General features: G+C 44.8%; 1 protein-coding gene across 6 annotated transcripts; it reads left to right on the top strand.

Annotated features, from left to right (window-relative positions):
• The first annotated feature begins 4892 nt into the window (after positions 1–4892).
• Positions 4893–15083, top strand: RNF225 (ring finger protein 225). Of its 6 annotated transcripts, none has more exons than XR_005558824.1 (4): positions 4939–5020; positions 7810–7891; positions 10644–10686; positions 12599–12735. XR_005558824.1 is itself a non-coding variant. In XM_039360951.1 (3 exons), exon 3 carries the CDS (start codon positions 12733–12735, stop codon positions 13435–13437), a length of 705 nt encoding a protein of 234 aa, XP_039216885.1. In that variant the 5' UTR covers positions 4931–5020; positions 10644–10686; positions 12599–12732; the 3' UTR covers positions 13438–15083. The 6 variants fall into 6 exon arrangements, 4 of the variants coding, with proteins under 4 accessions (XP_039216886.1, XP_039216885.1, XP_039216884.1 ...); XR_005558823.1 differs by having other exon boundaries at positions 4947–5020; positions 7531–7891; XM_039360951.1 differs by lacking the exon at positions 7810–7891 and having other exon boundaries at positions 4931–5020; positions 12599–15083.
• The last annotated feature ends 680 nt before the right edge of the window (positions 15084–15763 follow it).

Below are 15763 nucleotides of genomic sequence, written 5' to 3'. Positions count from 1 at the left end.
GATAGGCAACCTTGGCTCTTTTATGACTGGTGGACTTCAACTCCCAGAATTCCTGAGCCAGCATGGCTCAGCTTGGAAATCTCTCCCTTTCCCCTCAGCATGGCTGGCTCAGGAATTCTGGGAGTTGAAGTCCACCAGTCATAAAAGAGCCAAGGTTGCCTACCCCTGGCCTAAGAGAAAGGGTCCCCCATGCCTAGCCACCCCTGCAGATCTGAGATCTGGCATGTCCTTGAATAGGGGATAATTACCACACCTGTGAGGCTAGATGCTGAAAAACATGTTCAAAGGCAGCCTTAAAATGCAAAACTACCTTGTAGCAGTGGGGTCACTGTACAAAAGACAATCAAGGACTGGATATTGGATGTCTCTTGTTTAAAAAAGGACAGTTCTAATCTGGTGTCCTGCAGACGTGTTACACTTCGGTTAGCATTATCATAGCCAGTTTATACCATTCCTTTGTCCATGTTCCTAAGGTAACTTCTATGTGGTGGGGAGTCTCAGACCTGGGAGCTGCTGTTCAACAATTCTCAGATCTGTAGGCTCGCTTATCCCAAAGGTGCTTTTTCAAGAGGCAAGAATCCCAGAGGTGCTTTTTCACAAGACTGAGAATCTCCATAGACGTGTAGGCTTGCTTGATTTCTCATGAAAAGGTGAACCAGTAGGTGGCACCCTTCTTTAATCATGGTGGCTGGCTGTAGTGAAGACCTAGTATTGGAAGCAACAGGAAAATGATTTCTTTCTGGCCTGTAAAATAGGACTCAGTTACTCTTAGAAGATTTGTGGAGAAAGGTTGGTGGGAGGGGGAACAAGTGTGCAAAAAAAAAAAAAAGTGCCCTATATTTCTTCTGCTTTACACAAGTTTAGGTTGCTCTCCCAATCTCTCATTTGGCATTTTCCCCTAGTTGGGTGGAGGATCAGTTGAGTTTTCCTGAAAAGAAAGAAACCTGGTTCATTTTTGAGATCTGGTTTGGCTTCCTGGTGTAAGCCGGTTGGAGAAGTCAAACTTGAACAGAGACCACCCTGGAATTTAATCTCTCATCTTGAACTGCCTTTGATGTTGCTGCTGCTGGAAATGTTGGTTTAATTCACCTTTCTCACATATAATGGCTGTAACCCAGAGGCACCTCAGGGCCATTCCTGTGAATACTCAATTCTCATAAAAACAAACAAACAGGAACTTAAGTACTGACAGGGTTCGGCGATGAGACCACGTGATGCAAAATAAAGGAATGTTTTTCTACAGACTCAGGCATTTTCTTGTGTAAGAAACACTGCAGAAGTCTGTGCACTAAAAGAAAAATAATGTTAAGAACCCCCTCCCCTCAAAGACAGCTGTGAAAGACATGTTTGCTTCCAGACACACAAATGATTTGGTGGTAAGTGAACCTGTATAGACAATCTGAAGAGGCCTTCTCCAGACTGAAAGTCTCAGAGTAGGATTAAAATTCCCCTTAGCCCCAGCCTCTCTGGGCTGCAATGCTGGGAGTTGCAGCCCATTCATTTAGACCAGTGGTTCTTAACTTGGGCGATATTGCCCCCCAGGGGGCAATTTCATTTTTCAGGGGGGTAATGGAACAAAAAGGGGGAGAATGGGGGTGATGGAGCAAGACGTTTTGGGGACACTTTTGAGACTTTTTCATACAGTGAATCGCTGTATGTCTGTTGTACAAAAACATCAGATCGCTCGCTATTAGTGGATTGAATTGTGTTTTCAAATGTTCCTCCAACTAGCTTCAGTACAGAATGCTGTACATATGTGAATACGCATCGCTTATCTTCATGCGCGTTGTGCAGCAGCCTCTACCCATACAGTGGCACGCCATTGGCCAGAATATGGGAGATATGGGAAAAAGACTGGAAATAAATTATTTGCATCAATATGTCCTGATGACAATTTTAAAGAAAACAAAAAAAAGGGTTTGCATAAATTGAAGAATTATTTCCTATGTTGTGATTGAGAGATTATGTTGGGGGAGGGGGGCGATGACAACTTTCTCATTGGCTCAAGGGGTGATTCCTTCAAAAAGGTTAAGAACCACTTATTTAGACCAGGGGTAGGCAAGTTTGGCTCTTTTATGACTCATGGACTTCAACTCCCAGAATTCCTGAGCCAGCATGGCTCAGCTTGGAAACCTCTCCCTTTCCCCTCAGCAGGGCTGGCTCAGGAATTCTGGGAGTTGAAGTCCACGAGTCATAAAAGAGCCCAGGTTGCCTACCCCTGAATTTTAGAGGCTGTGCAGATCTTCTTAAAGGAACCAAAAGATTATATCTCTTCTACCCCTATGATCAGGCTGTACAAGTAGTCCTCATCTTACAACTACAATTGAGCCCAAAATTTCTGTCACTAAGTGAGACAATTGTCAAGTGACTTTTGCCCCATTTCACATCCTTTCTTGCTGCAGCTGATAAGTGAATCACTGCAGTTGTTAAGTTAGTAACATGATTGTAAAGTAAGTCCAGCTTCCCCCTTGGCTTTGCTTATCAGAAGGTCACAAAAGGTGATCACATGACCCAGGGACACTGCAACCATCATAAATATGAGCCAGTTGCCAAGCATCCAAATTCTGATCCAGTGGCTCTGGGGATGCTGCAATGGTTGTGTGAAAATTGGTCATTTTTTTTTCAGTGCCATTGTAACTTCAAATCTTGTTTCAGGTTCTTATCCCTAGAGTGGATAATGGCTGAACAGTCTTTCAAAGAGAAGACATGGCTACCTGATAACCCAAGTGTATGTTGGTTGAAAACAGCTGAAATATTCTGGCCTGCTTAATACAACATGCCATGTCATAATGTGGCTTCTTGAGTTCTGACCTAGTGTATCACATGAAACCAGCCAAGTGTGGTTTATGAGCAGTGGTTTATAATTTACTGCAGCTTCCCCAATCCAGATGCTTTCCAGATCTATGGACTTTAACTCCCATAATTCCTTAGCCACCGTTGCTGAGAATTCTGGGAGGTGGTGTCCACGTATCTAGAGTGTTATAGTTGGGGAAATCTCCCATTATATGGAATGGAAACCCATCCAATTGTGGCTTATTCAATAAAGTAAGAACTGTAACCAGTGATTTACTACAATGTGTGAACTTAGAACATTAGTGGAGGAAGAAGACAGGATAAAAGGAGGCAGAAGAAGAGAGGAACTGGATGGGAGATTATGACTAGAGGAGGGCATGTATGCTAGGAGATTAAAATGGCTTCATTGTGTGATATTTTGAAAGATGAGCACAGGGAGAAGACAATCTTTATGCATTCTTCTCCCACCAATTATCTTAGAGACTGGAGTAATTTGGCAAAAACATTACCAATAAAAATGGTATTTAGCCCTTTTACTTCCAGAAACAAAATCCCATTTTACCTAGCTGTTTCATAAAGAAAAAAGTTTACCTCTGGATGATACTTATTAGAAAGATTTTGGATACTGACAAATTCTTGGACTTTTAAAACTCTTTCGGTGAATGTAGTAAAATGTATTGTCAGCGTATTAAACTATGTAAAAGATGGAGAATTATTTGATAATTACTGGTTTTGTCATTGTGCAAGGTCTGACTCCATATATGCTATTTGCATATCTATCTATCTATCTATCTATCTATCTATCTATCTATCTATCTATCTATCTCTCTCTCTCTCTCTCTCTCTCTCTCTATCTATCTATCTATCTATCTATCTATCTATCTATCTATCTATCTATCTATCATCTCTCTGTTTCAAGTTGGTGATTTTTGCAAGCAAACCTGCATTCTAAGTCTGTTCTCACTTTATGCTTCTTTGGGCAAACTGTATTCTGCATTCACATGTAATCTGTAGTTCAGTTTGTCATGAAAACCTTGAAAATTGGGCTGATTAAGTAAATGTGGTTAAACATGGAAAACATGTAGTGCAAGCACAGCTATTGTATGAGTTACCTATGAGGTTTCCAGCTGCACCACTACCCTCTAACCAAACATTTGATTGCTAATTTGTCTGTTTCACTGCCTTGTTACTCTCTGGCTTAATTCACAACACATGCTAAACTGGGTTAGCTTTCTGGCTTAGGATGTGGTGTAAATGCAAGCCATTGGATTGGATTATGGTTCGGAGCCTCAGACAAATTAAGAAACAGTAATTCAAGACGCGAAGGAAATGTGGTATATGAACAAGTGGTTTGGTGTGCAAAAAGTAATTTCTGGTTGACTCAGTGTGTTAAAACACCTCACTCCCTAAGTAGATTTGATCACGTAAATGGTGATTTAGGTGAATCACAGGTGTGTTGTTTGCACCGGACAGAGGCACGTGGATCCGTTAAGTAGGTACTAGGGGCTTCTGTCTGCAGCCAACGGGGCTGGAAAAATTCCAGCAGCAGACTCGGGAAATTTAAGCCGGTTCTCCCTGGAGGGTCTGGTAGGAGTGGAAGATTTCTAACACATCGGACTTCTGTGGTCTCTGACCGCAGCCAGGCGGCCCCCGGAGGCTTCTACAATTATGAATGGAATTTGCAAGCCCATCGGAAGGGCAGAAGGCAAACCATCTTCCGGAACAGGGCTATTCAAGTCCCCTCCCGCATGAAGGCGCGAAAGAAACCTACTTACGTCCGTCTGGTGAAAAGACACTGCTAGATTTGCGGCGGGTCCCCCGCAAGGAGGGCGATTTCCTAGGCAGAGGGCCCCGGAGAGCCTCAGGTGAGAGAAAGGGGCCATAAATCCGCACTTGGCCGGGGATGAGGGTCAGCCAGAACACGCGGGCCACTTTGACGGAGGATTACGCGCCAACTAATCCCTCCTCCGGGAGAGAATGCGGCGGTACCGGCTCGGTCACCCCCGCCGCTCCCCAGAGCAGGTGGAGCCCTGAGACGGGGTGTGCCCGAGGAATACGCTCTCTCCAGGGGGCAGATTCCAGTGGCAGGGAGTGGCCAAGAGCAAACGGCGGCCGGGACCGGCAGACGGCTGCGGAGGCGCGGCAGAAAAAGCCGGGAGCGCTAGGAGGGCGAGAGCAGAGCAGCTGGCGCGCAGCTCGAGGAAGGCCCGCCCGCGTCTCCAGACTGGTAAGACTTGGCCGGCGCGCTGGGTGGGACGGGAGAGAGGGAAGGGGGGGAGCTTCGGCCCCGCAGCGGCCTTAGGAGCCCGGCAGAAGGTCGCGGTGGGGCTAGCGGGCTTTCTCACTAGCTGAAAGGAGCTCCATATGGAAGCGAGGACCAAATATCGTTGGGGAAACGTTCCTAACGTGGGAAGTTTATTCCACCCGCAAATGAGGGGACCGGGTGCGAAGGATGCCAGGGCCCCACGGCTCCTTCTGGGCTTTGAATTTGCTCTCCTCTGCACCATGAGAAGGAGTAGGTGCCATGCGTGATTTGGATATGCCGAATTTCAAGCTGCTGTTTAGGACTCCCGGGTGGAATACCAAGCAAAAGTGTTTCAAAAGGACACATTTCTAGTCCTCATGTATGCAGGAAAGCCTTGGAGGATCATTTCTGTTACCTAACTGAAAAGTTGGAATCGGCTTCTCCGGGCCTTTGAGGGTGAGGAAGTGGTTGTTTTTTTGTTCAGTACGATACCATAAAGTCAAGCTCAACACCTAAGAGTGTCTTGGACTCGACTATGCAGATTTCTCAGCAAGAGAATAGAAGGGATTTACCTGTATTTGCTTTGCTGGTGGTTTTCAACTTTCCAGTCTAGCCTACATTTTAGGTATTCCAGGGAAATTTTTCCTCCAGGGATCCAGCCAAGGTCAGACAGGTGCTGCCATTGGCTAAAACTCAGGAAAGATAACATTCTTCAAATTAGATGCATTGGAGCCCAGGCTATTTGGAAACCCCATCTTCTAGCAAATCCCATGTGGGTTATAGAAGATCTGTGTAGCTCTTCAGTGCTGCAAGCGTGCTGCACACTATTTATGCTCAGAGGCACTCTTTCTCACCCACATATGTTCCATATAGTATTGTGCTGGATCTGGAAGCAGGATCTGAAAAAAAAGGTCACCTGCTTGGGAATTTGGACTCCAATTCCTGCAGAAGAAGCAATCACCTTACACCTGTGCCCAGAGATTGGGTTATTTCAGGTGCTAGTTTAAAAAAGGGGTTAAGAGACAGAGACAAGCTTCTTCTCAGCTTAAATCTCCCACCCTCGCCCTTAAGAAATGCCCGCTAGTGTTCCTATGGTAGTACCTTGTTTCCCCTGGCATGTGTTTGCCCCTGTCCAAAAAAAAAAAAAAAAATGCAGAAGAAAGATTATTCTTTGGAAGCCTTTCAAGAAAGCTCCAGGAAGCAGCTGTTGGGAGACCAAAGTCAGTGATCTGCAAAGACCAAACATACCAGGAGCTGTAAATTTCAGGTTGCCAAGTGTGGAGAATTCCTGATTGAACTTGCAATTGCTGTCTTTGCCTTCCCCCAGCCTTCACTTGACAGATGCTCCAGTGTCCCAGGAGTTCCCTTTTGAATGAAGTGCAGGTGCCTGTGTGCCTATCGAACCAGACAGCTGACCTTCTCTGTAACCTTGAATAAGCTGATCTGCTGTCAAGGCGGTCAGCGCTCCTGCATGCTAATGGGTTATTGACCAATACTCCAATGTGCCCAGACTTTGAGGCCGCTTGGGTTTTCTGTTACTGATCAAGCCACTCAGGGAAGAAAATATTAGAAAATATTTTTCTTCAGGGAAGAAAATATTAGAAAATAATATTCTCTACTGGGGTAGGGTTGGGAAGGATTCCTGTCTGAGACTGGAAAACTGCTGCCAGTGAGCACTTAAGATCGGGCAGTTTCACACGTTCCGTGTTTGAGAGTTTGCAAAGATGGTAGATAAAAGGGAAATTCCATTAAACCATTGGTGAAGAACCTACAGTCCTCCAGATGTTGCTGCCCTACACTTACAGCCTCTTTCTGCAATGCCTGTGTCGGTGGAGGTTTGGCTGAGAATTGGATTTCTTCAACAGCTGAAAGGCCCACAATTGAATTACAGAAAATAATGGATTCAGATTGTGGGATAGTTGGTTTCTTTATTATTTATTAACTACCTCTTTTGTTGAGGCTACATAGCCCTCTGTCCTAAGGTGATAAGATCTGGACTGCCAAAATCCAGACTGCTTCTAGAGCAGTGGTTCTCAACCTTTTTAATGCCACGACCCCAACCGGTCGTAAGTCGAGGACTACTCAACTGGTTGTAAGTCGAGGACTACTCAACTGGTGCAGCACCGTTTGCAGAATGGGACTTTTGGCAGGCTCAGCAGGGCAGAGACAGCCTGGACAATTCCTATTGGCTTTTGAAAGCCAATAGAATTAGACTCTATTCAAGAAGCTAAGGAAAAGGGGAAAAAAATGGCGGACTGCGTTGTTTGGCGACCCCCGTGAAATGGTCGTTCGACCCCAAATGGGGTCCCGACCCACAGGCTGAGAACCACTGTGCTAGAGGATGGCAGGGATAATCCCCTTGATGCCATCTAGTGGCCATCTGGGTTTTTGCAACCCAGATTTGATGGCCTTTCTTGTCCTATTTACGCCTGAAAAAACTGACCAATACTTGCTGCAAATTTATTTATTAAACTCGTACATGGTGATTACAGGTGGCTTACAACATTAAAAATCCACAATGTAAAACCCTACCACCCCTTCACAGCTGCAGTCTGACTCTTCCCAGGATGCCTTGCACAGGTCTGCCAACCTACTGCCTACTGAAGAAATGTTTGCAGAGCACCAAAGGGCTACCATGAAGCCGTCAGACTTGACCCTAACATACTTTTTTGCATTTCCCAACGTGAGGAGCAGCCCTATTTCTCCATCCTCGTCACTGCTTCTCTTCTGACAGTGGTTCATCAAGCCTTGCTCCCTGATGTTTTTAACAGGAAATGCCACAGCCTGAACCAGGAACATCTGGCACATAAGGTGTATGCTGTGCTAACTGAGCAACAGCATCTCCCCCCTCTGGTAAGTGGGAGCGAGTTTGGCTGGCAGAAAGTTGAAGTCTGATTCCCACTTTGGAGCCAAACAGTGGCCTTAGATCAGTGGTTCTCAACCTTTTTAATGCTTCGACCCCCACCGGCCGTAAGTCGAGGACTACTCAACCGGTCATAAGTCGAGGACTACTCAACTGGTGCAGCACCGTTTGCAGAATGGGACTTTTGGCGGGCTCAGCAGGGTAGAGACAGCCTGGACAATTCCTATTGGCTTTTGAAAGCCAACAGAATTAGACTCTATTCAAGAGAGTCTATTCGATTGGCTTTCAAAAGCCAATAGAATAAAAGGGAGTAGCACAGCTAAGGAAAAGGGGGAAAAATGGCGGACTGCGTTGTTTGGCGACCCCCGTGAAATGGTCGTTTGACCCCAAATGGGGTCCCGACCCACAAGTTGAGAACCACTGCCTTAGATAATCCTTTATCTTAGCTCATTTGTTGGGTGAGATGTTTGTTGATAATAATTAGAAAGAAAAATTATGTTGTGATTGATTTGATTATTGTTTGTGCATAATAATTGCAGGAAGACAATAGTTGTAGGAGGCTGTTTTGAGCCAAAATGTATCTTGGAGGTCATTTAGTCCAACCCACAACTCAGTATAGGATCTATAGTGCAAGATGCATTTTTAAAGTTCCTTCCTTTCCTGGGAAAGAAAACATAGCAGCTCCTAAGCCTGTTAGATTCCTCTCTAATTGCTGTAATTATTAGGGAAGTTCTAATGTTTAGTCAGATGCCTCTTCAGTATTATTTCTACCAATGTCAGAATAGATTTTTCTCCCAGTTGTCATTCAGCTGGAGGGGAAAAATGGTTTTAGAAATTGTTGTAAAAGAGAAATGACCGGGAGTGGATTGGGCTCTTGTTCTTTTTGTGTACTACCAAAAAACTTTTCCCATTATTGACTTCTGTGACCACAGAGATAAATCTGAATGCATTCTGCATGACACAGCTCTGTCATATTCACATTACTGAATTATTCATTAATTAAAAAGTTCTCAGAACTCGACTGTGCAAATGTATCTCCGGTTGGGCAAAAACTTTCTGGATGTGAGATTTTATCGCTCGTGGTAGGCAAAAAAAAAAAAAAAAAAAGGAACAAAGAGCCTTTTGGGGACTTGGGGTGCTCTTGTTTTTATTTATTCACAGTGGGGCCAAAGGCTGTAACTTTGCCAGTATCTGTCCTGCAGCCTTCCTTGCTTTAGTTCAGTCCTGAGGAAAGATCTCATGAGGAAATGTCTTCCTTGGGCCTTTTTAGCGTTAAGGCTTGGTTGATTGTTTACCTACCATTACGTTGTTGACTCTTAGCAACCACATAGCTAGACCTTGGTGAGGGAGGAAAGGAGCCCTGACCTTGAGAAACAGAAAAAGCATCCAGTTCACCCTACAGATCAGATGGAGAGAAGTTTGAAAGGTTATTTAGGCTTAGCTCTACTATCTCCCCTTTATTATTTTTTTGACCCCTGTCTTCTAATTAGCTGGAGCTCTCCATCTCATTTTTCCTTAGTTTTCTCTTAAAATAACCCGTCCTCTCCAGCATTCCTCATCATTCAGGATTAAGCCTGTTCATCTCAGAGATGGACTATCATTTTGAGAGAGTAACTTACATCTTCTTTGTTGAACGTAATAGTGCAGCAGTGGAGCAATTGGGAAAGGTCAGGGTACTTGAACTATAGTCTCATTTTCTTTTAAAAGGGGGGTCTTTTTGAAAGGAAAGCCCATTCCTTTTTATTCATGTCCCACCTCAGATCAGCATAGAACAGTGGTTCCCAACCTTTTTAATGCTGTGACCCCCAACCGGTTGTAAGTCGAGGACTATTCAACCGGTCATAAGTCGAGGACTACTCAACTTCTCATTCTGCAGCACCGTTTGCAGAATGGGATTTTTGGCGGGCACAGCAGGGCAGAGACAGCCTGGACAATTCCTATTGGCTTTTGAAAGCCAATAGAATTAGACTCTATTCAAGAGAGTCTATTCTATTGGCTTTCAAAAGCCAATAGAATAAAAGGGAGTAGCACAGCTAAGGAAAAGGGGGAAAAAATGGCGGACTGCGTTGTTTGGCGACCCCCGTGAAATGGTCGTTCGACCCCAAATGGGGTCCCGACCCACAGGTTGAGAACCACTGGCATAGAATAACTCCAGCATTGTTCACGTTGTTGCCAAGCAAGGGATCTTGCCAGACATATCTGAGGGATTGGGATGGTCATTTATTTATATCTCACTTTTGTTATTAGTGTTATAAATAATTCAATGTGGCGAAGATACCTAACACTCCCGTTTCCTCTTATTTTCTCCACAACGACCCTGTGAGGCGAGTTGTGTTGAGAGAGAGTAGCTGGCCTGAAGTCTCCCAGCCAGCTTTCATGCCTAAGTTCGGACTAGAACTCACAGCCTCCTGGTTTCTAGCTTGGCACCTTAACCACTGGACCAATAATGGCTTTCCTGCCCCTGTGTTACACTAAGGTGGGACCAGGCATTTTTGTTTATGCCAGATAATGATGCCATTGGTGAATGTCTCCATACTCGGTCCCCATTCATGCCAGAAACATCCCTTTGCAAGCGATTAAATTAGCTTTCCCAAATGAAATCTACACTGAGAGGACACAGAGTCCAACAACCATATTGTCCATGCGCTCTTATTGCCTAGTTGTCATTCCTCTTTTGTTGCTCGCTACACATACACAGTGGTTGACCATTAGAATGACTTGTGGACATTATTCTTTTTACAGCCCACGTGTTCTCCAGGTTGTCTTGAACTGAATCCGTGAGTAGGTGAGCATATGTGTTTTGTCTCCATCTCACATCCCTGAATGTTGTAGGGCTGCGAAACCCATAACCTCCCACTTTATATTTAGCACCAGTGATGACTATTTTGCCTTGCAGCAGGAAGTTTCTCATGAAGGATTTCCCCCCCCCTTCTCATCCAGTGCAGATAATGATCTCCCTGCATTGCCCTCCGACCTTGCAGCCTCTCTCCAAAAGTAATCCAGAAGATACAAGCAAGTTGTGCTTTTCTCTTAAGAGGCATATGTGTGACTGGGGAACCAGATTGCTGTAAATATCAAGTCGTATAATTTTAATTGAAATGCCCCTTATTTTTCAGTTATACCACATTTGTCACACAGTTGAGAAGTTAGTTGCTCAATGAAAGATAATTCATGGAGCAGCTTCTCTAATCATCTGTATTGTCAGAGTGTACACAGTCTTATTGTGCGAGATAACCCAGGAGTAAACACAGTAAACAGTGGTCTATAGTAAATGGTGGTTTACTATATCTACTATAGTATAATATATATACTATATCTACAATATCATACACTAGGAACAATATACATACGCGTGCTAATGCAGCAGGATCCAACAAACCAGAGTTACAGAAAGAAACGGAAGAGAGGGAACACATCAGCGGAGCCTTCCCTTTATACAAAGGCTCTTAAAGAGACACAGACCCTGCTGAATCATTCCCATCGTTACAAATTAAATCTTACATTACATAAGCTGGTTAGCTGTTAAATCAATACCTTGACATATATTCAGGTTTTCCCTATTCTTTTCCAAAGGAGATGCCGCAAAGTATAATTACTTAGTTTAGATCATCTTCTAAATCCTTTAGTGCTTCTTTAAAGGCTGAGGCCACAAAAGCAATGAAAGGTTTAGGGTTAGAAAAAAAGAGACTAGGATAACATTAGGAGAACTGCTAAGGATGTAGATCAATATTTCTCAGTCTCAGCAACTTTAAGATGTGTGGACTTCAGTTCCTAGAATTCCCCAGCTAGTAGCTTCTTCCATGAGGAGAAGAAGTAGGAGGAGAAAAGCTGATATAGCTGGCATTTAAGATCAGAGACAGCAAAGGACTATGATATCAGAGAGCCAATTTGGGGTAGTAGTTAAGGGCACTGAGCTAGAAACCATGAGACCATGAGTTCGAGGTCTAGTCTTGGACATGAAGCCAGCTGGTGAGTTGGGCTCTCTCTCTCTCTCTCTCTCTCTCTCTCCCCGTCTCTCTCTCTCTCTCTCTCTCTCTCTCTCTCTCTCCCTCCCTCCCTCCCTCCCTCCCTCCCTCCCTCTCTATCTATCTCTCTCGTCCTAGATGAGGGTGGTGGCAAACAACTTTAAAAAATATTGCCCAAAAAAGTATATGAACTTGTTCAGATGGTCATTAGGAGTCAAGACTGACTGGAAGCACACAAATAATAAAGATGACAAAAAAAAAAAAAGGTCTGAAGTATAGTGTAGTTTAGATGCTGAGGATGAGGGTAAGATGAGATGTTTGGCAACTCTTGTTCTATAAACCTTTGCTGTAATTAAAAAGTCAGCAGAAAGCTTTTGCTCCATTTCACCTGTCTTTTTCTAGACCTATGGCCTGCGGTGACTAAGTTTGGGCGTTAACCAAGCATTACGAATTCAAAGCCTTCGTGGCAAAAGGCATAACATCTATCACAAAAGCTGCATGTACAAAAGAAAAAAAAAACCCATGTCTTCCACTGGACGGGGCTGTGCTTTTGAAAACTGCTGTAATTTGCAATTCTTCCCCTGTTTTAATATCTTATCTTGGTATTGCAGGCAAACTGGAGCACCTCCCTTTGAATCTACTTGACAAAGGTGGCCGTGCTCCTGGTACATTGTGGGTTGGGAGCAGGTTATCATCACTGCTGACCTTTTGTCCTCTTTCTGTCCTTTTCAGAAATGTCAGCTCAGTTCCTGACCGATTCCTCTGAAGTTTGTTGAATGGAAGCATGGACTGTTGAAGAATGATGCCCGAGTCCCTCAGCTTTGGGTCTTTCAGCGTTGGGGCCTGTTGCAACCGCCAGTGACGCCATGGCCCACCACAATGTCAGTTTCCAGCCTGAATCCTCAGCACCACGTTCAGACTCCAAGGAGGAAACCGTGGATCGCAAGGAAGAAACGGCCAATACTGAGCCCAGCCCCTTGGACTGCGTTATCTGCTTCACCCCTTACGACCAGCTCTTTAAACTGCCAAAGGAGCTGAGCTGCAGTCACGTCTTCTGCCTGGAGTGCCTGGCCCGCATCAATGTCTCTTCAGAAGATGTCAATGCCATCACCTGCCCCGTCTGCCGGGCACCCACCGTCTTGACCCCCCGCAAGGGCCTGCCGGGGCTTCCCACCCGCCGCGACCTGCTGGAGCAGCTCACGGCAATGCCGGTGCCCCCTGGCTCGGTGCGCTTTGATCGTCGGCGGGGTCTGCTCTACTTGCCAGGGGGGAACAAAAGCGGGGCTCAAGTTGGAACGAAGCCGGGACCTCCGCTCAACACTGTCAGTTTGAGTGTCGATGTCGGCAGGCCCCCACCTCCAGGATCAGCCCGGAGACTGGCCATCTCGGGCTGGCCGTTCTATGCCGCTCTGTCAGTTGCTTTGCTAGTCACCGTCGCCCTGATAGTCTGTGGCATCTACATCTTCATGATGCCTTCTATGTACATTTCAGTGGGAGGATTTCCCAAAGGGAATCACAGCTCGGCCTTTGAGAGAAACGAATCTAGTCCAATAAGCCATCACTCGCCCTAACGCTAAGAGATGGGTTTCCTGCCCTTCCTGCATCCACCTGTGATGATTGTGCTGCTGGTAGTTTCAGATTCTCCAGAAACTCCCTGGCCGCCTCCAGTTGTCTGCACAGGATGAATGGGAAGATAAAGCTTAACTCTGTCTGCTAATCCTTTTCATCTCTGGAGGCTGTGGCACCAGCACTTTATTGGCGAATCACTCCTTAGACTTCTGCTGGCAATTTCTCTCGCAGTCATCTTTGGATGAGGTGAATTGGAGAGGTTGACGTTGCCCCTTTGCTGTTTTATCGCCCGTGGGAACAGGCTGGTAGAAAAACGGAGCCATGTTATATCTTCTTGGTGGATGGGAGACTTTATTAATCTGCCTTAATTGGCACCTTGGCAGAGACACACACCATGGTCTTAAAGTGTTGCCAACCTTCCTTATCCTGGTGCCTTCCAGGCATGCTAGTTCATTAACTCCAACCCCCTCCAGAAAGTTGTAGTCAGCTGTTGGTGCCAGGCTGGGAATATCATTTAAGATGAGGAGAACAACATTTCAGGTGCCCAAACCAGTGCCAGCTTGAAACTCTTTCTCCAATCAGGAATGCAATGCAAGACAGAATACGATGGGGGGTGGTGATAAACTCTTAGAAAACATGCTTAGAGAGAAGCAAATGAGGAGGATGTTTCCATTGGCCTTTTCTCCTGAACAGCTGGTGGAATCTGCTCTGAGGTTTTGCTTCGCAACTGGATCTGGCACATCACTTCCAGGGATTGAGGTGTCTTTGGCAAGGCATCCTCATCCCTGGCAGCTGCACTTTCACTGTTCTTGGTGCTTGTTTTTTTTTTTTTTTTTTTGCTTTCTAACCTCTCCTCCTGGCTACCCTACTCATAGGAGCAGCTTGGCAGAGAAATTCACTTGGTGTTGGGTTCAGCTGTGAGCAACTTGCTAAACATACCCAAGTGAGATTAATTGTTGATGCTGCTCTGGAGTTCTGGCGAGTGTGAATGTAGAACTCAAGCCTTGTGGATCGCAACAGCCTAATGAAGGACTGTAGGATTATCACTTCCAGCTTCTTGCTTGTTTTTGCTACTTCATTTTTCTCCCATGTTCTGTGGCCTGAACAACTGTGTGGAAAGCAGGAATTCAAAATGCCAAGGTTTCCCTAGCATCAAACATGTAGTAAAGGGAGGGGGCTTTACTTGCTCTGAGATACTTGCGGTGTAGGCCAAGACTCGGACGGAGAGATGGGGTGGAACAGACCTGTGGTAGAGGCTTGGAGATTTTATCTCCAGCTCAGAGTCATATTTTTTAGTGGGTTGTGGTTATTAATTGGCTGGGGGGAAAAAAAACCCCATCTGGCTTTGTGTCTGTGCCTTTAATAGCAGCAGAAAATGCACAGATCAGCAGATAAAGAAGAGAAGCAGTTAGTGGCAATTAATGCAGGTCAAATTACTCTGGAACTCAATAGGACAGATTGGTTTAGGGAAGGAAGAATGCCAATAAAATTCTGCAGTCTTCAGGTTTTGTGCCTTAGAAATTACTTTTTGTTTCTTCTGTTGTTGGCCGCTTCTGTAGCAGGATCACCTCAATCCTGGAAATACCTCAAAGCTGTTTCACCATCCTGCATAGGAAATCTGTATTATCGGGGGGGGGGGGGGGGGAAGAATACTTAATTGTAAAAATACTGGCTAGCTGCTTAGAACTTGATGCTTGTGATAAGGAAATTTGGAACTGAAGTCCAAAAGCCTAGAATTCTATGCCCATTGCCCTAAGAAGTTTAATCTTCTTAAATGTTTTGTCTGCAATCACAAATAACCATTAAAAGACTTTCACACATTTCTTAATCATGTCGTAAGGACGTGTTCTGGGTTTATAACGTGTAATTTTTTTCTCTTCCCGGTTGACCATGAGCTGAGCAACCTCCAATGAATTCATCACCTGGGACTGACCCTTGAAGTTCAACTAAATTACTGTATTGGCATTTGTATCTTGATTAATTGATCATTGCTATTGATGGATCTAAAAATGAATATCTTCCTTGGGCAGCTTTTGTTTTTCCTTTGCCTTCTCCCTTTCCCTCAAGCAAATTATTCTTTTCAGCAAGGTATATAACTTCAAATTTCAAAACTCTGGGAATTGAAATCCACACACGGATTCTCAAAGTTGAGAAACACTTCAATAGAGAACATCAGAATTAGCAAGCTAAGAACTCTCTGTCTGGTCGTGAAGGCTATTTGGCTATTTACTAGGCTGTGTGGGTTCTACTTGGCTGCATTTATTGCCATGCTGATTCATGCATATATGGGCAAAAGCAAAACAACAATGCTTTGGAGGATGGGAGCCT

Source organism: Crotalus tigris, unplaced genomic scaffold (genome assembly GCF_016545835.1).
Source record: "Crotalus tigris isolate CLP2741 ecotype Arizona unplaced genomic scaffold, ASM1654583v1 scf7180000019189.1338056, whole genome shotgun sequence".
In the NCBI taxonomy this organism is placed as follows: Eukaryota; Metazoa; Chordata; class Lepidosauria; order Squamata; family Viperidae; genus Crotalus; species Crotalus tigris.
The sequence above is the reverse complement of the archived record's forward strand: the minus strand, read 5'-3'. Positions and strand labels throughout refer to the sequence as shown.

Bases quoted from the DNA above. Each gene is read 5' to 3' on its own strand.
- RNF225 (XM_039360952.1), top strand. From the start codon at position 12,733: ATGGCCCACCACAATGTCAGTTTCCAGCCTGAATCCTCAGCACCACGT.